This window comes from Gymnogyps californianus, chromosome 1 (genome assembly GCF_018139145.2).
Source record: "Gymnogyps californianus isolate 813 chromosome 1, ASM1813914v2, whole genome shotgun sequence".
Classification (NCBI taxonomy): Eukaryota; Metazoa; Chordata; class Aves; order Accipitriformes; family Cathartidae; genus Gymnogyps; species Gymnogyps californianus.
In genome coordinates, this window is record NC_059471.1 from 178,159,081 (window position 1) to 178,183,535 (window position 24,455).

The window sequence follows — 24,455 nt, forward strand, 5'->3', positions numbered from 1 at the left end:
ACCTGGAGCTGGTCCACCCCAACAGCACTGCAGGTCCCAGACAGATAACTGGGCAGCTGCATTCAGGGAGCTGCTCCCAAGAGAACCCCGCCTGTAGTCACCAAAACTTTTTTTGCACAGCACTCCTCAGCTGCACTGGCTCCATGGAAAGCATGGATAAAGCCAACTCCTCCACCTGTGCACCCACAGCACAGACATTCCCTCGGTCCTGAGTGAGACCTAGACATGGCTGAAATGAGTTGCCACGTGCTGAACTCCTTCACTTCCCCATATACCTGCGTGCTGCTGCCGGAGGATCTCCACATCTTGTAAAAATGACTCAAATAATTACCACTCTATGTTACAGAATCTTACAGATTTAAGTATGTAAACAAACACAATAGAAAAAGCAAGGAGCATTATAAAATTTAGTTTGTTAGTTTGCTTTGACACCTATATATTCCTCAGAATATTTCTTAACGTAGTATGGGATGTACTATGGTACACAAATAAAGCTTTACCAGCATGAGACCCCCGCAGTTCTGGACTGTACATAAATGCATTTTACAAGCGAGTTTCACATGTATGTGCTACGACCAAAGAAAAATAAGTGTAGCAGTGTCAGAATGAATGACATCTACACAGAGCCTAGGATTATCTCTTTCCTTCAACATACCATTGAAAGCACAGGGGCAATCAGGAACAGCGATAGCAGTATATTCCAAACCTTTCCTCTACTGTTTTTTTTCCCCATTTTCTTTATTTAAACCTTTATTCCTGTAACTTATGTGCTTTGTTTGTAGTTGTTACCCAAAATGCTTGTGCTGTTGTTGCTCACTGGAAGCTTATGCTGGGTCCTTTCTTTCGTCTCAATTACATACGTTCTATAAAAGACACTTTATGCCTTTTTGCTAATATATTTCCTACTCTCGGTCAAAAGAGAAAACAAATATGCAAAAAACCCTATCAAAATTCATAGACTCCTTCCACTTATTCCTCAAAATCTCAACTGGATCCAACACCAAAATGGCAGATGCTTGCCACTTGCGCGCACTCCTAAATTCCACAAATTCTTCCTGAGCTCTTTTTTTGAGGCTCACTTTCATTACTGTTATAGCAGAGCACACGTTCAGAGTGCGAGCTACTGAACTATCAGCAAAGATTACTATTGCAGAATCTGCAATTTCTTAATGAAAATGAAGTTGCTTCTGAAAATAAACAAACGTAATTAGCAAGCCAGTGCTGTGTGAAATTTGCACCATTCTCTTGTTAACCTATATGTCAAAATGTATTACTTGTGTGCATGCAAATTTGCATTTGCAGTTCAGTAACCTCACAGATTATGATCTAACCACTTCTGGAAACATAATGCTACAAGAAATAAAAACAAATCCAATGTCTGTCTGTAATTTGTTATTTTATTAGAGGCTTTTTCTTCAGCGTTTCTAACTGCTTAGGGCTTGATCTTCATAAACCACATCCTGTATAAAAGGAGCTATATTATTTCTACAGTGAAATTTCTAATTCCTTCCCTACTCCCAATTAAGTCAAATTAGTTCTCTCTTGCATCTAGCTTTCATTACAGGGTTGGGCCCAAGCATACAAACATACAAGCATAGAAGAACACTATTTCTAGTTACTTGTGAGTGCAAAATTTTGTCTGTTAGGGCAACCCAAGATCCTCTCAAGAAGCAGGTCACTGACCTGACCAACTGGGCACCCTCACAGCAACAGGTGAGCCCTCATTCATGTTCTTAACTTTGAGTGACACAGTACAAAGCACGAAATGTTTCATTTCCAGATGGAACATGTCCAATGTTGACCTACTTAGCCCAGAAACTAGTTAAAGCAGGAGGTTTGTATTTAAAAATGTTTTGCAAACCAGTATTGTATACCACCCTCTACAAATAAAAACAAAACACCGCCACAATTCCAACATCAATAGTCCAGCTCCCCACCTTCACTGCAGTGGCTGACACACGATTTCTCCACCATCTAAATTACTTCTCCCATCCTCTCAGAATTTGCAGCAGCAGAATCACTCCTTTGTAACTTCTGCTGATCAGAAGCTGCAGGGACTCATCTGCTTGAATAGCGATGTTGGTTGATAAAGATGGATCCACTGAATCTTACTTCCCTCCTGCATGCAGCCCATTTCCCCCGTCCCTAAGCGGCAAGCCGTGTCAGCTCTACAACATCAGGTCGACTCTTCCTGCCATACGAAAGGCTCCCACTTCTATAGCAAGCACATCCAAAACTGGCTTAACTACACAGTGCTGCTCTTAACCAAAACTCGGATTAGGGTCCGAACTGCTTGTTTACCCCACTCCCCAGCCTGGTGACTGAGATATCTTCTCTCTTTCTTTTCCAGTTCTAGCTGGAAAGGTGGAAAGGGTTCAGGGAAGGAATAACATGCTCAAAGTTACAGAGCATCTTCCACATGATGCATAACTAAACAAATGATTGCCTTTCAATCCAGAAAAGGAGACAACTAAGGGAGAAAATGAAACAGTTCTGTAAAGTCATGATGGCATAGAGAAAGCGTACAGGGATGATTTGATCGTTCTCTCTTCAAATACAAAAAAGCTAGTAGGAATCAGGTTAAAAACAACAGAAGGAGATAGTTCACCGGACAGTAAATAGTTGAGCCATAGAGCTCTTTGCCAAAGTTATTGCAGGTACTAAAAATTTACATGTTTTCAAAGATAAACAGCTGTCTCTGAACAGAAATCCATTCAGGATAATTAAATACATAGAAACTACATTTGGCTCAAGAGCTCCCCGAGTTTCTGAGTGGTCAGAAACTTGGAAAACATTTGAAAAGAATCAGACATGCTTATCCTGTTCTTACATCCCTCCTAAGCAGCTATTTATGACTGCACTTGGGCACAAGGCACCAGCCATGTGGCCTGACCAGCACAGCAATTCTTACAGATCCAAACCTGGAAACAGACTCTCTCCAAACCCAGAACAAAGGCCTCAACAAACTGTCACAATTCCTGCAGAAAACACTGAGCATTTACTCCCATTTCAGCAACAGAACTCTTCAAATTCTCCCTGTAGTAACTTCTCTGGAATGCTATCTTATTTTTCTGTAGTACAGAGCCATTTGGGTTTGAGCTACAAAGCTAGTTAGGTATTGTTGTTGAGATTTTGTTCTTGTGCCATGAATCTCTGACATGATGACCGTGAAAACGCACTGCAGGGGAACACTGCAGTATTCTAAAATATTAAATATTGATCCCTGGAATCTACAACGTTTCTTCCCCTTTAGTCCTGTTCTGTGATATATGTACTATCTTTTCTGCTTACCTATTTGATTATGCATACTGTAGGAAGGACTTGACATCAGTGCTTCAGCTACTTTATCAAAAAGTACTGCTGAAAGAAACCCTTAAAAAATGGAGACCATTACCTGTTATTAATTCCTTTAGAACATTACGCAGAGCAAACTCACAAATTAGGGCATGCTTTTAGAGCAGCACTCAGTGTGCCCAGCAACACCTCACCAATCAAAGAAAGTAATCCATCAGTAAGTTATCCTTCTCTCCTGATTCAAACAGACCTGTATGACTTTGTAATGATTAAGAAAGCCACAAGGTTTCATCAGCTTTCTCTTCTGCTTCTTTTATCAGTTGCAGGTTTTGCACTTGGGCAATTTCCAAATATACCCGCATATCAGTGTTTTTGCCTGGTCAAAGTCAGGAACAGAAACATAGCCCAGGCCATCTACTGATGAACAATATGGATCACAGTATTTCCAGTGTCATGCTGTGTGGCAGGACAATGTCTGGCTATAGTGATCCATCATACCTGATTTCAGCTTTATAGTCCTAGCTTTTATACCCTGGGAATTGGTTCATCTTGCCTAAGTGACACACATCCCAAATCAGAGTCTTTTCATATGTCTCCCGTAAGTCTGTCAAAATTTACTCAAGCAGTTTTTAAATCATATTCACTCCCAGCTCTTCATGCTGCAGCTCCTTTATTCATTAACTACAGGTGTAGCTGGAAGCGACTCCTTTGCAAGAAACTCCATTATGTCACCACTGTACTTAGGGTACTCGCCATGCTCGCTCTTGGCATTCGTCACACAATCATGGCATACGACTGGGATACAGGAAAAAGACTGAGCAGAGATTTGAATGTTAAACTTCAACATGCTCAGTGACTGCCATAGCTCTTGGGCTATAATACCAGGTTTCAGTTGGCCAATACATAATTATTTTTATATGGCTGAATAGCTTCAGCAGCAGAGCCGATCAGACCGTGTTCACTGTCTATCATTTTGCAGCTATAAATGAGAAACATGCAAGCAGTCTTGATTTCTCAGATGCACAGCAGAAATGTTCGAAATCTCAGATATTTTCATAGTTTTCTTCTCAGCTCCATTTGTTCATTCATGGAGGAAGACAGTAATCCAGTTCACAAGCTGTACTTATGGCCTAGTACTATCAAATAGCCCCTCTGGGAAATCTAATCTGTTGTTTGTGAAGATGAGAGACTGCAACAGTCTGCTCTGTCTAGTGAGACCACAACGCTGTATCTACTCTAAGTTACCAAATGCAACTCAGTCTTTATTTGTAATGCTCCTGTTTCTTCCATTCTGGTTATCTCCTCAGCAAACATAATGTGTAATTGTCCTGAATTATGTGCCAGTTTTTCAGCACAGGAGAAGAACTAGAATGAAGCCAACAAGACCAGATAACATAGAACCTGAGGGAAGACAGGCAAGTAAGCTCACAGGAATTACCACTGACTTCTCCCAGAGAGGCAGTTCTGAATGTTGTTTTTATCACAGCATATATCTTTAAAATATTTTGTTTGTGATACGTACACAGATAAATTAAAGTCAGCTTTAGAAATAAACCATTGGCCTCAGTCATCATCCGGGCAAGGTAAAACATGTAGATTCATAACAAGCCTGAAATGCATTTACAAGACCTCATCACAGACAATTCCTTCACATTCAGAAGCAATGCACTATTGTGGTTTTTCGCATAAAGGATAGCAAAACCAAGAGAAATTTCTTGATTTCTACTGTCCCATGCTGTTAAAATACCAGAACAAATATTATCAAGAAAGATGAAAACGTGAGAATTTTGCAGTTCTAGAGAAGCAAAGGTTTAAACATAACTTTCAGTAAGAAATGATTGGGAAAAAACTTAGTGTGACTAATTAGGCCCTAATGACCAAATTCTTGGGTGGAAAGATTTGGTGATAAATTGCATACAAAGACTCTCTGCTAACCTCTTTTCTGAACTACCACCAGTTAATGTGCCCCACTGCATTTTATATACACAAACACATCCTACACATACGGCATCACAAAGGGGCAACCTGAGCTGTGCCGAAACAACTCAGCAGGAGCTGGGAATCATTTCTGCCATTAGCAAGAGACAGGATCCTGCTTATCAACTTGCAGCTTTACCAAGACAGCTGCTCTCTAGCTCACAAGTCCACAAATTACAAGGTAATACTGAAATGTAAACCGAGGTATATTTTTTATACAATTTTCCTGACAAAACCTTACATTATGTGCTGATAAACATGTTGTAAATGATATATTATATAAATTAGTTGAAACACCTCATGTCAAGTCCTCCCTACAGCTTATGGTTTGATAGGTAAGCAGAAAAGACAGTCTTTGTTTATTTTTGTACTATGTGAAAGTAGAAAGACCAGGCATGCTTGAAAAATCAACTCAAAAGTGTTTTTAGAAAGTCACAGAGTAGCACAAGACATTAGTGATGACGATGATAATCATTAGCACCCAGACATGCATAGCCAATATTGTATTTCCTCAACTAGTAACCGCATTATACCACACTACGAGCAAAAAAGTGGATTGTGCAAATATTTTGTTTTGTTTCAGTAACATATCTCTCAGTCACTTGTTTTGTGTCTTCCCTCTTTCTTACTCTCCTAAAACATTGTAAAGGAAACAGCATCTCTCAAAAAAACATTGCAAAGACAATCTTTTGGCTCTTTCAATATTCCACTCTCATGGTAAGAATGATTAAGTTTAAAAAGGAGCAGAACCGATTCCTTTCTCCTTGCCCCCATCTGACTACCAGACTCAAACAAGAGGATGAGGGGAGCTCGCATCCTTCCTTTTCAGCCCTCTTCCCCTGCAGCTGTCCTTCTCCCTGCAGCTAGCCAGCACCGGGGCCTCTGCAATGCTCTCCCATTTAATCCCTGCCCTCAGTGCGGCTGCACAGATGTGACTAACTGCAATTTAGCAAACACTTCTAGTCTGCCCAGGGACCAGGCTCCAGCTTGCTCTACATCCACTGTCAGCTCTGCCAGCACGTTTCCTTTGCAGCTCAGGACTGATAGGGCACAAAGAGCAGATCTATCAAGGCCGATATGCGGTGGCTTTTGTGAGCAGAACGGAGTGAAAGATTACGAAATCACCTGTAATAATTCTTCCCTTTCTGGTCTGAATTCCTAAGAGGTGTTTTCCTCTCTTCCTAAAGCCATTGTTCTGCCTGTAATGGCTCAGCTGTTAATGTCACTATCTTTTGAAACAGGTCATGCTAATGGCAAGCTTGCTGTGGGCATATTGCTTCAAGCTCATTAATATGCATGTTCTCTCTCTGTTCATTTGTTTCTCTATTTACTTTGAAGTTGTCTTGCTGGAACCTGCACTGCTTTTCTGTGTTAAAACTCTTGGCTGGCATTTCTCAGCTTGCTGCGTCTCTGGTTTTTATCTAGGATGGAAATGGGACTGAATGTTGCAAAAGTCAGTTAATAGCACCTCAGGTGACATTTGGTGCCCAGCTGAATTAATTTCTTGGCCTCCTCACCCTCACTGCTGAGAGATGTTCTTTCTACTTGCTCTCAAGTTGACTGTTTACATTGCAAATTTTAGGGCAAGTAACATCTCTGTATTTGTCAAGCACCTGCCCCAGGGGAGTACAGCCCCTCACTGCGCTTCTATGAAAAATAACACCACCTGGGTTACCTTAAGTCTCTCTCTAAATGTCTCTTCCACCTGAAAGAGCTATTTCCAGCATGGGAAGAGAAATCAACTTTGACTCAGATATCAAATTCTCAGTGTGATAAGGGAAAGTGATTCAGCTGTCTTCTTTTATTTTTGGCTTTGTGATTCAGGAGCAGCTCATTGTTTGGATGATACAGTCAGTCATAACTGGGAACTTCTGTGAGGGGGAGTAGTAAAAGCATTTATATAATATTCAGAGGTCACTTTATATTAATCTCTCTCCCCAAACAGATCAGTCCCAACATTGTCCTCTGCAATAGGCCCATGTCATCCAAGGTTATTTTGGGGTGAGAGACTTGGACATACTGTTTTCCCCAAAGTACCTACAGGGACAGCCAGTTAGGTAGTTTCTCTTGAGGCTGCAGGTCGTGACAAGGTAGGTCTGCTTCCTACTAAGTCCCTTCCTAGCAAATGTGCAAATAGACACACAACTCTCATGATTCCTCCATACAAACAACAGTTTCTTCTCAGTAGACATCCATTAGAAAACCAAGGAACACACCCTGAAGCATGTGAGAGGAACTGGCCATGAGCAAGACATCGAGCCTGTCTAAGGAGTGAGGCCGGTTTGACTAAATAAATTTAGTGGCCTCTTCTGGAGGGCTACAGGATTAAAATCAAACAAATGGGTACAAACGCCTTGTTCAGCAGATGGGACTCTATGCCACTGCTAAGCCAGTGCATCAAAACTATTACAGTTTAATTGAACCTGGTTTGAATCCACCTTCAGCACTCTGTCCAAGTTATTTCCAACCCTTTAAATCCCCACTGCATTTCTTGCATAGAAAAGCAGTAGTACGCTGGGTAAGTTTTAAAGTAACCAATTCTTCTGCTGGATCTCACAGAATTTTTCAAGAGATAAAATATTTAAATATGGAAGTGTTTTTTAATACAATATAGTTCATTAAATTATTTACAGCACTAGTTTTAACAGGATCCACAAAAGGAAGCATACAGTAAGTTAAAACAACTGAACAGAGCAAGTGGTATAGACCAGGGGCCACTAACCTATGTCATGATGCAAAGGGCTCCATATGAGTTATTTGGAAATGGCAATACAGCAGGGCTGACAGGTGGGCAGGAGCTGAGAGTCCTGGCAACTTGACAGGGCCCTTCAGTGCAACCTGAGGGTCCCTCACACAAGGGCCAAGAAGGCTCCAGTCGGGTGGTCAGTAGCATCTAACATCTTTAACACACAACCTCGTCGAGTTCACACTATCTACTGGCATGTGCCTCATTTGATGCAACACAGAATCCATCTCACGGCCACTGGCTGAGGCACTTGACCTTGGTCTAGATCTACTGCTGCGCAGCCGTAGCTTAGTAACAACATATTCTCTAACAGGAGCAGTAGCAAGGATGCAACGTCATCTCAAAATCCATCATACACTACAATACAGTGAACAGCTGCAAAACAGAACAGTGAGTACAGAAACAGCAGTGCTAAGAGCCCAAGTGGCCACCTGTGGAGGAGCTAACAGTGTAGAGCTGAGAGCACACACCAAAATGTGGGGTTTTTTTTCAAAATTACCTTGCTTACTTGTTTTCAGCACCTTAAAGTAGACAAAATCCATCTGAGCTAGCCCTGAAAACTGGTGGTTATTGCACGTAAAAAGTAAAACTGACTACCTGAAGACTAGCGTGTTCAGCTTTGCTCTTATTAAAAACAATGGAAAAATACCTAAAGCTCCGTGATTGTCACATCATAGTCATCTGCAACCTGAAAATGCAGTCAGCTCTAATAAGACAATGCACGTCACTTCATCAACCAAAGAGGAGGACAGATGAAAGAGCATGCCACAAAAAGATTTTGACTCACAGTGGCTAATTTCTGAACATCTTCATCAGATGCTCCCAGTGAAGCAAGTCCTATCTCTTGTGAAAACTGTGCAAACTTGGGATCAGCAAGTAGAGGCACGTGTCCCAAGAGTTCATGGCACGTATCCCTAAGGGAATGGAAATGAGAAGAGAGTCATTAAAGAAATTAATGCCATAATCATTCCATAATTAATTTAACATAAGCCATTTTACATGGGTCTGACCTCTACTTTAAAAGTCTTACCATGAAACATGTTTTTTGCAGTGTAGTAGTTCTTCCCTGTGTATGGTTCTGTAGAAACGTACACGTTTGCTTCTATTAAATGGGTTATATGTCATTTAACCCCACCTGCTCTGTGATTTTCCCATCATTTCCAGATTGAGTGGGAGGGCCTGATAATTGCTGTCTTCCAGGCTTAGCACCATGAAGACTGAACTGCCCAAAGGAAAGCCAGATGTCTCACTAGTACAGTTTTCAGCATTTCTTTCCACATGAATCAAGTTCAAAATCCAACACATTCCCTCTTCCTCTTCTCCACTCCCCTTTCTGCACCTGGGTACAGCTCCACAACCAAACATTTTGCCACTTGCCACTAGAAATTCAGGGCAATATTTACAGAGGTTTCTATGTACTTAATTTCTCATTTAGTCCTGAGTTCCCACTGCAATTACTGGGTACTTTTGTTACACAGTCCACTTTTCACCAAGCAGATTTCAGAAAAAGCAGAGAACTCGAATCATTTCAGAAAGAACTGCTGTCCACACCTGTAAGTGCATTATTAGTCACGACAAAGTGCAGATATAAGTGTACAAAAAACTGCTAACCAACCTAACGAAAGTGCACATGCATCATCTACAAAAGCTCTTAAACAATTCTGAAAGTTTTGGTGCATCTGTTCACAGAAAATAATGGACTTGGTAGTAAAGTTCACTTTAAAAATCGGATCTGACATTTCCTTTGCTTTTGTCTCTTCAAAGACATTTCTCTTTTTTTTTTTCCTAAGCTGTAAACAAATGTTTTAAAGGCAGGGAGAAAACATCAAGTTTTCTGCCTTCTATCCAAAATCATCCAATTTGTCTTTTATAAACTATTTTTGTTTGAAAAGACACAGAGCCTGACACTTCAGATAAATCATGAACAGAAAAACAACCCTCTATATAATTTAAAGTCTTCTTACTCAGTACTCTTCACCAAGAAGTCTGCGCCAACTGTGTCTAGGTAGACAGAAGTAGACAGTAGTTTCTGAATGCATGCAAATGAAGATTAGTATTTTTGGCATTCTTGGTTTGCCTCACCAAAAGCTTATCAAATATAGTTCCAGTATTGGAGGGTTACATACAAGTCCCTCTTCTCAGCCCAGATGGCCTCACTGACAGACGCTTAGCAACATTTGCTAATGTTATATTCACACTTTTTGGTGAGACGACCACTGCTCTGAAGTTGTTCGTGACAAGTTTGAGCCAATTTCATACCTGAGTAATTCATTCAACAGTACAGAGGAATTACCAAATCTCATTTCTCTTCCTTCCTAGACATACATACTTCCCAAAGAAGCAGAGGAGGTAAACAGATACTCTTGTGCCTGACATGATAAAAAAAATGTGGTCCATGGACACTGACTAGAGATTCAGTTGTAGCAATAGAGGCTGAGTGCTCAAGTTTACTGTGCGCCAATATTTTTAGTCAACACCCATGAAACATGTTTGATATGTACAGCTGGCCAGGAATAATATCTGACATCATACTTACATAAGGAGAATTGTTTGCATTTGTTTTCCACTGCCTGGTAAAGCTTGTCCTTCCTCCTGAAAGTAAGATCTTTCCTCCCTTGTTTCTACATCATTGCATGTCCTTTCAGAGCCTGGGAAATTCCCGATTTCTTCAAAAGTGGCTGGTAAGAAGGTTTCTCTTTTATGAACTCCACACCCCTTTGGTGATGCTCTGAGTCTTGCAAGATGATCAAAGTTCCCTACCACAAGACCCGTCGCTTAGATAGTACTCCCTTCCTCACTAGAGCTCAGAGTTGAAAAATTGGCTGGCTCTGCATGGTATCCATCTCTTTGTTCAGGAGATGAGTTGCATCACTTGAGTGGATAATCATCAAAGGTTAATGACCCTTCTTTAATTAATTCAGTTCCAGTCACAACAATTTCTTCTGTCATCTCCTGCAAGATTTAGCTCACTAACGATACAAAGGACAGCAGGGAAATGGAGTTTGCAGTCTGATAGATACACCCAGAGAATTCCCAGTACCAAACAATTCACTGGAGGAACCCTGACTCCTCCAACCATCACCTTCCAACACAGAAATGGGCCACAAAGCCCATTCTCTGGAATTCCAGAGCTCTAACTCCAATTCTCACCTTCACTGGAGAAATCAACACTGATTGCTGAGCACTTCACCTATGCTGCACTGCATCAGTCCAGATATATTTAACTTCATATCAGTAGTTCAAATAACAAGAGTAAAGAAGATATAGTGGGACTGGCTTCAAGTTCCTGGCTTCAGGTAAGCACACTTGTCTCCAGGCAGGCTTCTACAGCAGCATCACTACTACTGGTACCTGAGCAAGTGTCTACACCTCTATTTTCCTGTGCTGAAGCCACAACTCCCAGAAACAAATAAGCAAAGACGTGTTATTCCTAGTTCTGCACCGGGACACAGGCTCTTTGTGTCACTTCCACCCTTGCAGACAAAATGAGAACAGACAAAGCCTAGCCCCATTAACTTGTCTCTCCTGGCAAGGGGAGGAGGATGAGGAGGCAGAAGATATTTCTCTCATGCCTTTAGCTTGTGGATTCTTCCATCAAAACTATGCAAAGTAGTATTTTGAATGTGCAGTTATAAAGAGGGGAGCTTGAAACAAAAAGCATATGAACAAAACAAAACAAAACAAAAAAATCTTCCAGGCAGAACCATGAACCAGCATTTGGGATTCTCATTGGAGTCTTTTAGATTTCCCTGCCAGTCTGGCCCTTTATAGATAGTCTAAACAATATAACTCTTCGCTTAACTACCAAGGCTTGATTCTTTTGTTTTGTTTTATTCAGAAAATAATTAAGTTCCTTTAATTTATTCACACACATTGCTCAGAGAAAATAAGATTCTTGTAATGCACTTTTCACTGCAAAAGATTTTTCTTGGAGTAAATTAGTTAGCAGAGCAGAGGAAATCTATATAGCTCTGTGAATGTAGTAGAAACATAATGAAACTCAGGAAAAAATGTTTTAAAATGTATATAGTAGTGATACAGATCAAACCAAATGAACTCTCTAATTTGTATCTAGCTCTATAGCCTGGGTGTTAAATCTGATGGAAAGCCCACTGAAGTCAAAGGGAGTCTTTTTACCAGGTTTATATCATTGAAATGCAACATTCACCAAGCCAGGGACCTGCAGCAAACCTCATTATAGCCCCATATATCAACCAGCAGATCTCAGGGCATTGCAGCTACTGTGGAAGATGAAGAGCTGTCCCCACTCCAGTCAATTTAGTTTTGCCGCTGATTTCAAAAAAAGCTAGGATTTCACTCTACATTTCTGATAACACTTACTATATGCTCTATCTTATGAAAACAATTAAACACCTTTAAAAAGGGATTTTCAAAATTTTCCTATGGAGTTCCTGATAGTCAGTACACATTATTGAATTTATGTGAACAAGTGGGTCTGCAAGAAGAGAGTAACATCATTAGAAAATGACAAGTTAATTCCTCTGTTAGTCATATTTAGAGGTGTTAAGACCATAACCTGGATTTTTAAGCTCAGCCCAAATACGGAATAAAAATCTTCATTCTAACTCAACTGTTATTACTACACAGTGACTTTCCAGACACCATGACCAGAAAGGTTACCAAAAAAGTAGATGCCGTTACTACTAAGGATCAGCTATGATACACTGCATAATTCTGAATGTAAGCAGCATCCTGAAAACTACAGGGGTCTCAAATATACAAATCAATGAACCAGAGAATATCAGCAAAAGCACAGATGCACCTGATTGTTTCCTGGAAGACATTCCTGCCTTTGTTCCTGTTGGAGTTACGTACCTAAATCCCCTATCAATAGATGAAAATGTTCTTCTAGTTTGTATTTAGTAAATGTCATCATTCGTTTGCTGAACATTGGCAGGTGCTGCAATCTGAGACACTGGCTTCCCACAGGAGAGGAAATCCTTGGTGCAAAACCTGGTACTTCCAAAGCGTAATTTCTTTTTTTGAAATATCTACAGATATTTTCAGATAGACCAGAAAAGGTCCAGCATCATATATGCAAACCCTTCTTTCAGGATTTTACATTGTAGCAATTTGCCTACAAATTTAAGAGATGACAGTTCTAATTACAGAGGTTACAGAACTGAGTGAATTCCTTCAGGGATTACCACCCCTTTCCCAAAAGAAACACGCACACAGAACTAGCCTCACAGCATTTCAGCAAATACTTTGCCCAGTTCACATGCTGAGGAAAAAAGTACGTAAGTGTGTAACAGCACCACCTGGTGACTCCTGCCAGAATAATGTTAGAGCATTTTTAGATACAGCTTAATATGCGGTGCCATTAATCCTTTTATATCCAAAAATACTGCTCCATGGTTTTGGCAGTCTATTCATGAAATCAAAGTTAGGCATGGGTCCAAATGTTTACAGGACTGGAGCTGAATATATATGTATGAATCCTTTGTGAAAATTTTGGCAAAAATAAAATACGCTCAAATAGTCCAAGCTGACTAAACAACAGCTACAATTTCCTGCTAATGGCCTGATGACTGATTCACTGCGAAAATGTCATTCCTGTGGTTACAAGATCAGCGGATGCCTTTGGTAAAACTACCTCCATATTATCTAACTGACACGTATTGTTCTGTTATTACTGCACAGAGCACACCATATATAATACAAGACAAGAACTACAATCGCTTCGATCTTTTTTTCCCCCACTTTTCATCAAGAGACCAAGTGCCAAAATATTTCATCCAAACTCGCAATATTCTGTTTTGGAAAAGCTGCAATGCTGTCCCATGAAAGTCATAATTAAAGTGTCTCTTATTTCTATCATGTTCCCTATAACAGGCTTCATATCTAATATCCTTTCTGGGTGAGAGAATAGTGCCTCATGACTTGCTTGCGTTGTGTTATAAGAGAGAAATGAAGTTCAGCTGTGGAGTCTGGCCCAAAGAAGATAAAGGGGGACACAAGAAGACCAAATTATAATTCTAAAAGCAATTTTTTTCCAACTTCCTTCCTTAGTTGTCCAACAGAAAATAAAATTTTAGACACTTTTTCAAAATTTTTAGTTGAAAACTCCATTTTCCACTGAAATATAATCCAGATAGAATTTTTTGACCCACCGTATAAATAACCCAGTTATTTAAGACCCTTGTAAAAAGTCCAAAAGAAGCCTTTGAATTAAATTCTGGGTCATCAATGTGAAGGGTTTTGTCATCAACAGTGCAAGTAGATTTTTACATTTGTAGGAAGGTTCCTCTTTTCAATCTTGGCAAATTCAATTGGGTCTTTTAAGAATCTAGTGAGCATATTTTTTCAGCACCAAAGCAAATGTAGCAACTTACGGTTCCGGTGTGTAGAGAGGATCTGAGCCATGTCGTATGTACTGAGTACAGTGAAAAACTCTATATGCTAAGCCAGCTAAAAAATCTCGGGGAGACAGGTATCCAGCAACTGGTCTCACTGTGAAGCCAGACCTTTCTGAAGTGAAGAAGATAATAAAAGACCATATTGTATATATCACTATATCAGTTTCTGAGGACAGGTAAATGATCTGTTGTTAATTATTCTACCAGAAGCACGACACGGAGAATCTTGGCTGAAGATCACCACACATCATTTTCACCTATTATGTACAAGAACTATTCTGCATTGCTAGCATATGTTTAATGAAAACAGCTTGAGGTATTTCAAAGTTGGTTTGAATACCTTTGTCTAGAAAAGATGGTAAGGTACCATAAGTCACGTTCTCAAATCACAGAGTATCTGATTTTTATGTCTGGTACCAAACAGGAGAGAAGTTTCGAAAACAGAAGGTGACTTCTGTAAAATATATTAAAAACTAACCGAACAGAATAGGATTAAATCAAATCTGTCCTTATTTTTACAGATAAAATACTGTTTGTGACAGTAAAGTACTGACTTTCACAGTTGAGGTCCTCATTTAAATATTTAACAAAGTGTTCCTTTGTCAGATTAGTCCCAGTGGGGAATAATTTCAGACTCAGTGACTTTGAAAAGCACACTTCTCTCCCAAACTCATTCTTTACTCTTTCCAAGTGTTTACAGGAGAATGTTCCAAGTTTTCCTTCAACAGACACTACTACTGCTGTATTTAGTCTGAAAATGTATTTCTGAAAGAAGTGTGAGGTTTTGAGTTTCTAGTTAGGGAGAAAGAACACTTTGGCATCATTCCTTAGAGACCATAATACAACATATGAGAGACTCAGAAGGACACAACCAAATTCAAAGAGTGATGAGTCAGTTATCAGTAAATGCAGGTGTTCACAAACAAGAGTTATGGATGAAGCAGGGACTGAGGAAAGTAAAGTTTTCATTACAGATTTTGCATTTCTCTTGGCTTCAAGATTTTCTATACATATTTGGGACAAAACACTTTGCTAATTTTTCTCATAACACTTAAGAGCACATAACATTTTTTACCAAACACCCATCTTTATAATATTTTAGTTCCTGAGCTCCTGGACCTCCTGAGCAAGAGGATTAAGGAACAAGTATACATATCTGAAGGGACCCCTGAGGAGAAACGAAAATCTTAAATGAACTCTTTGGTGGTTTTTCCTCTAGAGCTAAAAACAGCAGGTTCACGTCTGCCACTTCTTCCATATGGGATACATTTCCATTACAGATAAAAAATACGGGTGTTTTCAAACTTAAATATGTAATATACAGATCCCTTAAAAAATAACATGAAAGAGAAGTACCAGATCACCTATGGAGTCCTACTGATTTTTTTCAACATACAAATATAACGACCAGCTTCATGAGGTCTTGAGCACTCAGGAAAGCCTCATATTCATCAGGCTGTATAACAATGTGCCAAGCCCACTCTCCTCTTTAAATTCAGTTATCTTGGCATTTTATTCCCTCTTTTACCTGCCTGGATATTTGGGGTATGCCCACTGTGGTTATCAGAACTTCCACCCTGTGGCAATGAGAAGAGCAGAGCTAATTCTGCTCTTTCTTTTCACTGTACTGAAGGACTTTTCACCCTGTGCAAGATAACATCATATGATACATGTTGAGCTGTTTAATTCCTCTCAACTTCATACTTGCAAATACATACACAAAACTGTCTTGACTCAACAAACTCTCTGCCATGGAGAATGTCAAAAACAGAATGATACTTCAGACTAAACCAAAGTCCACTCACAATGCTGAGAGTCTTTTCATTTGATGTGCTTCGTATTTCATACTAACAGAAAAGAGTGTTTTAATGAAACCGTATCTATTGACAAACCAAACATGAATCTTACCTTTAAGAAAAATAGAAACATCTTCCAACTGAGGCACGTTATCCTCTCTGTATCCACAGTACTTTGTCAGCAGAGGAAAGTTTTTTAAATATTCACGACAAGCATGGGTGGGATAGAGTTTACTGAGTTCCCTAAATACCACCCCCCATGTTTTAATTTCTTCAGCTGTGTACTCCACTCTGGGAATGGGTTGACCACTGTAAAAAATAAAATAACACAAAATACATTTGAATACAACCAGATTCTAGACAGACTGTGGATGGCAAAATGTCTGTGAAAAGTATTATTTAAATAAAGGCAGACAGAGACTACTAAAACTATTAAAAACTATTTTTAAATGACAGCTAGATGCTTTTTTCTTAGAATTACTTCTTGATGTTATGTTGTACATACTACATTCATGTCCTAAGAACTGTATTTCTTATTAAGCAACGAGATTATTTCTTAATCTTTGTACATATCATAGTAGAAAGATGGATTTCTTATATGCCATGTTCCTACACCAGAGTAAGATTTCTCCGTTTATTGCCACTGATGCCTTTGCAAGTGGTTAGCCAAAGATCCTGATTCAGTCTAACTTGTAGATTCAGTAAGACCATCAGCAGACTGCATGCTCTATGCATTCTTTAAAATACATAATATTCACACAGCATCATTACCTAGCAATTTACAAAGTGAAGACTAGGCAGTCACATAGATGTTTGGAAATGTGTGTATCCAATTCAAATATATATATTTATTGTTTAGATTGTTGCTTACATGTGCAGATATGTTTGGAACCCCAAATTCATGCAGGACTACATCATGAGGAAGCTCACCTCAGAGCCAACAGCCTAGCCTAGGTGAAACTAAGCCTCTAAATACACCTCTCCTTTCTTTTTCTTCTGCACCATTCCTCTGCCTCCTCCCCCTTACACAGATGTACAGAAACTGCAAAGCAGGAGCCTTCCAAGGTACCTGCTAATCTGTCTCTGACATCCAAGATTTGCCTTGAGTGGTTACAGCTAATTCAAAACTGACTGACAGCGTGAAGAGTGTGAAGGGCTCCTTCCAATTTGCACTGCCTTGTATTCAGCTGTAAGGAATTTCCCATGCCATGGTCATGGGCCTTCATCTCACGTCATTAATTCCCCCTAGAAACTTTATGATCTTTCTCAGGATTTAATGTTCACAATCTATAGTATGTAATCTGTGCAATCTGCCTTCTCCTCAGGTATCCTCTTTTCCCGCACTGTAACAAAGTACAGATTGGCAAGGGATTCACAGGATCCTCCTCCACCCCATCAGTCCCTATCTCCCACTCCCCAGCAACAGGGCTGGCAATGTGGGTGCTCCCAGCCCAGTGCTGCAGCTTCCCCAGTATCTCAGACAGCAGCTGAACGGGCGTTTTGGGCACAGGGAATCCCACTGCAGGAGGAGAATTGCAGTGCTCAGCTTTTGCTGGGGGTTGGCTCCGCATCTCGGTTGTTGCCCGGTTCATAATCCTGTCCCCACTGTATGAGGTAACAAGGAATGAGCCCTCATGTCACATGCGATTGCTGATGTGCAGTCCCTACATGCCCAAGAGAGGATCATCTGCCCTACATTCTCTGTGGTTGTCCCCTCATCTTTATTGAAAACTTACGATTTCATCCCCTTACCTTTCACTGTATCAAAGGATTTTGATCCATGGCAGTTATCTGTCAGTCAAAGGCTACTTTGTATGAGGTACGCATACTTGTTAAGGACTCACCGAACATCCAATACATCCGCTAGTTCCCCTTCAGCCACTCTTTTGCAGACACGACAAGAATTGCAACACATTTAGCGAAGCATTTCTCATCAACAGAAGCTGCACTGGGTCCGTGCCCATTCTGCGGTGGGAGTCAGTCCTTCAGGTCTAGTATCTGTCTTCACCTTCACACTTTATCAGCCTTAAGCTGCCTGCCAGCTCATGGAAAGCATAATACAGCTATTCTAAATTGTACCATACATGACAGATACAAGCAGGTTGCTACTCCATCCACCTGGGGTTGCCAGAATACCGTGCAGTAGCCTCGTCCCTTTTCCTTAGACCTGACCTCTACTACGGATACTGCCAGTACGGGTCTGCACTGGCCCAGCAAAGATGAAGAAATGCATGCACCAGTGGAAAAACTCAGGTTTCTATTTAGCCTGTCACTAGAGAGGTATAAACACAATCAAGGATCTGAAGCTTGGTCACTGCTCACTAAAAGGTTTGTAACTTAGTTATTGTTTCAATTAATTCATTAGTACTAAAGTAAGGTCCACTGAACATTAATTCCTTAATAGGATTTATGCCTAGGAAAGCTGATCTTATTTCCAGCTAATCATGATATTGCTTTCTTTATCGAGAGTATCAAGGCAGCCAGACTTGAGAGAGGATCTATGCCTTTCTCACTCAGCTCTGCAAATCTCATTTTCCTCACCCTCTTATTTCAACAAGCAAGACCCACCTTGCACTTAAACATTTCAATAAATCACGGAAATGGGCAGCCTGCATAGCCAGTTTCCTTGTGGCTGAGTAGGATGACTCTACAAGCTAACGTATCCTGAATTTTTAGTTCCCCTTATTAAAATAGGGTCTTTCCATTTTGCCATGGTCATGGCAAACGGCTATCAACTCATATTATGAATTCCCTCTTAAACATCGTCTTTTTCCTCCAGATTTAATTTTCTCAACACTTTTTCGATCCCTAATCAGTCTCAAAGGACTAATTAGCAAGATTAACACATTTTCACTATCTTTAGGATAGAAGCTAAGTAAGGAGGGAGGAATTTTTTTTTTTTGGTCCATTTATTTCATACAGCTGATCTTCACTGCTGTGCTCTATTAACATGTCTTTAATACGTAGCACCAGCAAATACCTGCTCCTCCAAGTTCAATTCTTAGTGTTTTTCTCTCTCTCTCCACTACAGAGGCCTCTTTATGTTCAAGCAAAGCAGAGCATCTACCACTATAGAACAGTAGCAATTCATAAAGGAAATGCTGATCCAGGATTTCAACTCAACAATTTTTTTACAGAGCCAATTCCTTGCAGCCAACTCCTTGCAGCCAATTCTCTTTGTTACTTTTTTAAGGAAACAAGTGTGGGGTTTTTTTATACTGGAAAATGAAAATTAGAAATGCATCAAGCCTCAGCAAGTGATTAGGAAGGTCACTTACCTGGAAGACACCGAGAGGTTCAAAACAATGCTCTGAATTTATCCCTAAGGGAAGCAGTCCTTACAACAGAGCTGTTCTTTTTGTATAAATAAGTAAATAGTCATTAGACCACAGAAGAGAGTGTGATGAGACTACAATGTAGTGTCAAGATACCTGCATTAATTCTGAGCTCCTCAGCATGGGTAGCAGAAACAGCTTAGCTGTAGCAGCACGGAGTCCTCCCTGAGCTGATGTGCCTTTCCTCAGCATGGCTTAGGCTGAGCTGCAGGATGCTGAGGGTCAATGTCTCCCTGGGCTGTCTCTACAGGCATATCCAGAGACAGACTGACTGTGCAGCGCAGCAGATATGGCACATCCCTGGGGTTAAGATAACAACTGCAAGAGACCTGAGGAGTATGAACGAGATTTTGCCACATCTTAGGTAACTGCCCTAAGCTCTGGCCTCCCAGTCATTTTGTGGTCCCTGGCTAAAAATATTTGAAGCATCTTGTTTTCCCTCTGCTCGTAACAATAGGAAGAGTTTGAAATCTTTTGAAGGTTTGAAAAGATCCATGGGATGAAGGAGTACTTCTGAGCAGTTTTGCTCAAGTACAAGATCTGGCCCCCAAATAACCTCTGGTTTGGGTTGTTTCATTTTTGTAATGTGCCTGCAGAAATGGTTCCTGAGCCTTCAAAAGCTAAAGAAGGAAAAGATTTTTCCTTTTCTTTATCTATTTTTCTGGGAATATGCAGGATTACTTTAGGTGATTTTTGTGAAAAGATGTTTCTCACTGGTTTCAGGGCAAAAAAAACCAGCTTTGTAGCAGAAGACCAACCACTGCTTAGTGAGCCAGCTGCATGATCTTTCCAGCACTTAGGCAGCTGAGAGGCAGAAGGGAGGAAGATATTTCCAGCAACTTAGCAGCTGTGAAATGCATGGCACTACTGCTACCGTCATGGGTAAATGGAGAACTATCCAACTTACTGAAAGAGCTCTAGGAGCACACACAGTCTGCCCTCATCCACAGGTACCTGCTTGACATTTCACACTGCAATAAATGCTAAGCAAGAAGCACTAACTCTACCGCAAGCATTAGACTGAAAAAAGATAATAAATCAATCAGCTGTAAACAAACAAACAAAAAAACTGCCTCAATTTACATTTGAAAGCTGGCTAAACTTAGGACTTACCTGGTCAGCCTAGGAAGCTTCTCTACCAACCAACACCCTGCCCCCAGCAGACAGCAGCTCAGTGTGCTGGATGAACGTCATGAGCACCCAGCTAAACAAATGCCACCGCGGGCAGAAAAAAGGGGAACCAACACTAGCACTTTTACACATTTATTAGATTGGTAATAGCTTAATGACAGGAATGGGACGAAAGTAAAGGAGAAATATAATCAGAATTATATGGCCACAAAGCAGAGTTAATCCTCCTGTCCCCCCAGCCTTCTGCAGCCCGTATACTAGCCTTACATTAAAAACAAAAAAACAGAACTGAAAAACCTTCAAAAATCCATTTTTTAATTGCTTCCTGACAGGATGTGCCTTCTACAAAGGGAGAAAAAATTGTTGTGTTTTATATTCTTTAAACAACGTAGGTAGAAATCTCAAAGGAGAAAAATGAAAAACCTGAAGAAGTGTAGTAAAATGGAAAAGAACATGAAATTAGTATGTTCTTTCCCTTGAGAATGAGGGCTTAGGCCTGTTGCAAATAAAACCTAGAGCATGATTAGAATTAGTTGAATGCTTCTGTGACAAGAAAATTGCAACACAGTAGGTATTTGTAGGTAGCACAGAAGTTTCCTAACTTCCAGGGACAGTAGCAAATTGACAATACTGACTTGACATGGGGGGGGCAAGGGGGAAATCAAAATGAGAAAACACATGCAGTGTATTTGTGCACAGGCACCAGCTCCACTAACTACAGAGAAATCCACTGACTGAATTCTGAGAAATTTAGCTCTGTTTTGGCAAAATTGATAAATGGCATTTTGTAGCGTCCAGTATAGTAAGCGCATGAAAAGAAAATAATAATTTCATTTTTTAGTGAGCTTGTCCAACTACATAGGGATGCTAGATATGTGCAATTCAGCAGTGCATCAGTTTATCACTAAGACATGCAAGCATTTGTAAAAGAGTTTCTTAAGTTTAAGTAGCTATGAATAAAATGCTGAAGAGATAGTGCTTACCTTTCAAATGCTTTACTTGCCTGTATCTGTACCAAAAATGCAACGGGATTTCAAGCATCAGGTTTGTCATTTATAGCCTACACTAAACTAGTCAAAGTTTAAAGGATGACTTTGTCTACTGTTAAACTTCATCCTACAGAATTAAGTAGAGCATGAATTCTAACTAGTCAGCAGCACAGGGAAGAATTACGCCAGTACTTACTATTTATAGCTCATGGCAACATCCACAAAGTACTTTCTTCTCTGTCGATAGACATTGTCTTTAAATCCCTTAAGCAAGGAAGAAGAGAGTAATTTACAATAAGGACAGAAAATTAGCTGTAAGAATTATAAAATAAATCATTAAAGCGTTTATTTAGTACCTAATTATATTGTATTTTCATTAACAGTATCTACTGGACTGCAAGAGAAGATAAGGATTTCTTCACTTTTTTTCCCCACAAAAGTCCCACAGGTGTTTTTTCAAGACATGTTTGTGCATAGGTACAGTCATTCAACCAAGATGTTGAAAAAGGGAAACTTCTTCCATGTAATTTCGTCTCACACAGGTTTTCCTTAATCTGAACGGAGATCTACACGCAGGCACAAAGCAGAATAATTTACCTATCCTTAATACATCTTTCTTCACTAGACGAATCAAGTGCCCAGAGTTCATACGCAGCTCATTTTGAAGATGCTACTTCAGCAGTTGCCATCTTAACCAACACATTAGGGACTGAACCATCAGCCTCCAACAGCAAATATGCATATTGCTCCAATCTGAGTTACAGAGGAAGGGCTCTACCTCTTGGGCTACAGTAGGCTCATACCTTTTCCATATTAAGCACAAAAGAGCTGTATAACACTTACACACAAGCCCGTTACAGCCCTTTGAGCTATTCAAAACTAAAACAAGATCTCTTCTATACTTATAAAAGATGTAGACACTTCAGGTTTTGGACTACAAAAAGAGTTATCTATTTTCAAGGCAGAACTGCCAACCTCTTGAATATGAAAAAGGGTAAAGAGTTATCTAAGTTCCCCAGTTAGTAGCCCAGAAAGTGCATTTAAGTTTCCCCTCGTCAGAGCTGAAAAGTAAAATGCATTTTTTCCTTCCTGCTCACATACACAAACACAGATCACTCAAGGGAACGAAAAGGTAATGTCGTTTGATTTGAAATATTTGTATGAGCATCCAGAAAACTCAGAAGGCATTTTACTGCCCCATAACCAAAGCTGCACTGCTGGGGCAGAGGTAAGGGAGGGTATCAGAGGACTGCAGAAAACCTTCAAGCATCCACTCCTACATAGAAAAGCTTTTTGACTGGCAAAAAGTTGCCGTAATCTGGGGGAGCCTCCTTGTCTGTTTAATACCTTTTGACATAAGCATTGAGTTACTCAGCTGCAGGCTGTTCAAGAGCTGAAAAGTGATGGAAGACAGCACAGGGGATTTAAAAGCCTGTCACGTGTAGTGAAACTGAGACTTGAAACCATTAGCCGATATGGAGTGGGTTAGGGCTATGCTGCTGAAGTGGTGCTATACTGGTTCTGTAATAGGATAATTCTCTTTGGTCCTCTGGCACCTACACGCACCGCTAAGGAACAGGGCAGGCACCAGAAGTGGCCTTTGAAAGGCCAGTCACAGATTTTACAGTTTTTCTCCCCCATCTCTATTACCTAGCATGCTGCATAGGCTAACAAATGGTGTGTAAATTATGTTTGTAAGAGTTCCCCCAAGTGTAAAATATATATTCATATAATGCAAATGTCTTTTTTCATTGTCTGTAAAACTGAAGGCAGATTTTCAGCTGAGCAGTCAAGTATTTAATGAAGGCACCAGCTCAGAACATAAAACAGTATCAAATGGCGTGTCACAATCATCGACGCAAGGCTAGAATGAGCCGCCACTACAGCCTCTGTTTGAACCAAATTACTGTTAATGGTTGAAGGTAATCGACAGACTTTTCCATTCTGAGAAAATGTGAGGCAAATCCTAGTTTGTCATCAAGAAGTACATGGCAGAAACCAGGATCCAGGCATGCGCTCCCCAACTGTGGGCCCACAGTGTGGGAAGGGCTCATACATGGTAGAGATGGCTGGGAACCAAGCGAGCCGATGGTGATTATCGTGGCTGATATGCGGGCAGGTGACACCAGAGACAGGGAAGTGGGGCTGCCAGGGGACATTGTGATGATGTCCGTTTGCTTGTGTGCACAGGTTTGAGGGTCTGTGCCTGAGCTCCCACCATGGCACGGCTGCTGCAGGAGCTGTGGAGCAGATAGGACAGAAGCCAGTGGTCTGAGTGCCACTTCTGCACTGACATAGAGCCCCAAACCCAGGGCCACCAGGAGTACCTGCCTCTCCTCAGCCAAGGCAGTCACCAGGGAGGAGTCCGCACAGGCACTGTAGTACCACAGTATACAGATGCATCACTAGAAAGTCCCCTACACCAAACTGATCTTTCTGCAGTCACTTACAAACTCTTCAGCGCCATTTTTCACCATCTTGGACAATACCAACAAAAATGTGTGTGACAAAAGACAAAGGAGACTATCACCTACAGCTAGAGTTTAATCTGATTCTATTACAAGACAGTCTTGTGGTCAGATATCTTAGTTCATTACCTACTTCATTTCAGCTGGGACTTTCCTACAATACCAGTTTAATCCAGCGTATTTTAGGAACGAATACAACTAGCTACCACCACTATCTTTCAGCCAAGTGGTCCAAAGGTAGAAACTTGGATTTATAACAAGTGAAAATGTTGTAACACAAATGGTTGCAATCATCTGCCACCTAAAGACTCGGAGGTTAAGCATTTATGGACATCAACT

At 40.4% G+C, this 24,455-nt stretch overlaps 1 protein-coding gene across 1 annotated transcript in view; it reads right to left on the reverse strand.

Annotated features, from left to right (window-relative positions):
* Positions 1-24,455, reverse strand: part of TPH2 (tryptophan hydroxylase 2) — a 51,983-nt gene that overhangs the window by 20,393 nt on the left and 7,135 nt on the right. Inside the window, exons 5-8 of the mRNA XM_050904226.1 lie at positions 21,845-21,912; positions 16,306-16,502; positions 14,374-14,509; positions 8,805-8,931 (exon numbers count right to left, since the gene is read on the reverse strand). Of these exons, the coding sequence (XP_050760183.1) occupies positions 8,805-8,931; positions 14,374-14,509; positions 16,306-16,502; positions 21,845-21,912 (528 nt within the window). The remainder of the gene's footprint in view (positions 1-8,804; positions 8,932-14,373; positions 14,510-16,305; positions 16,503-21,844; positions 21,913-24,455) is intronic.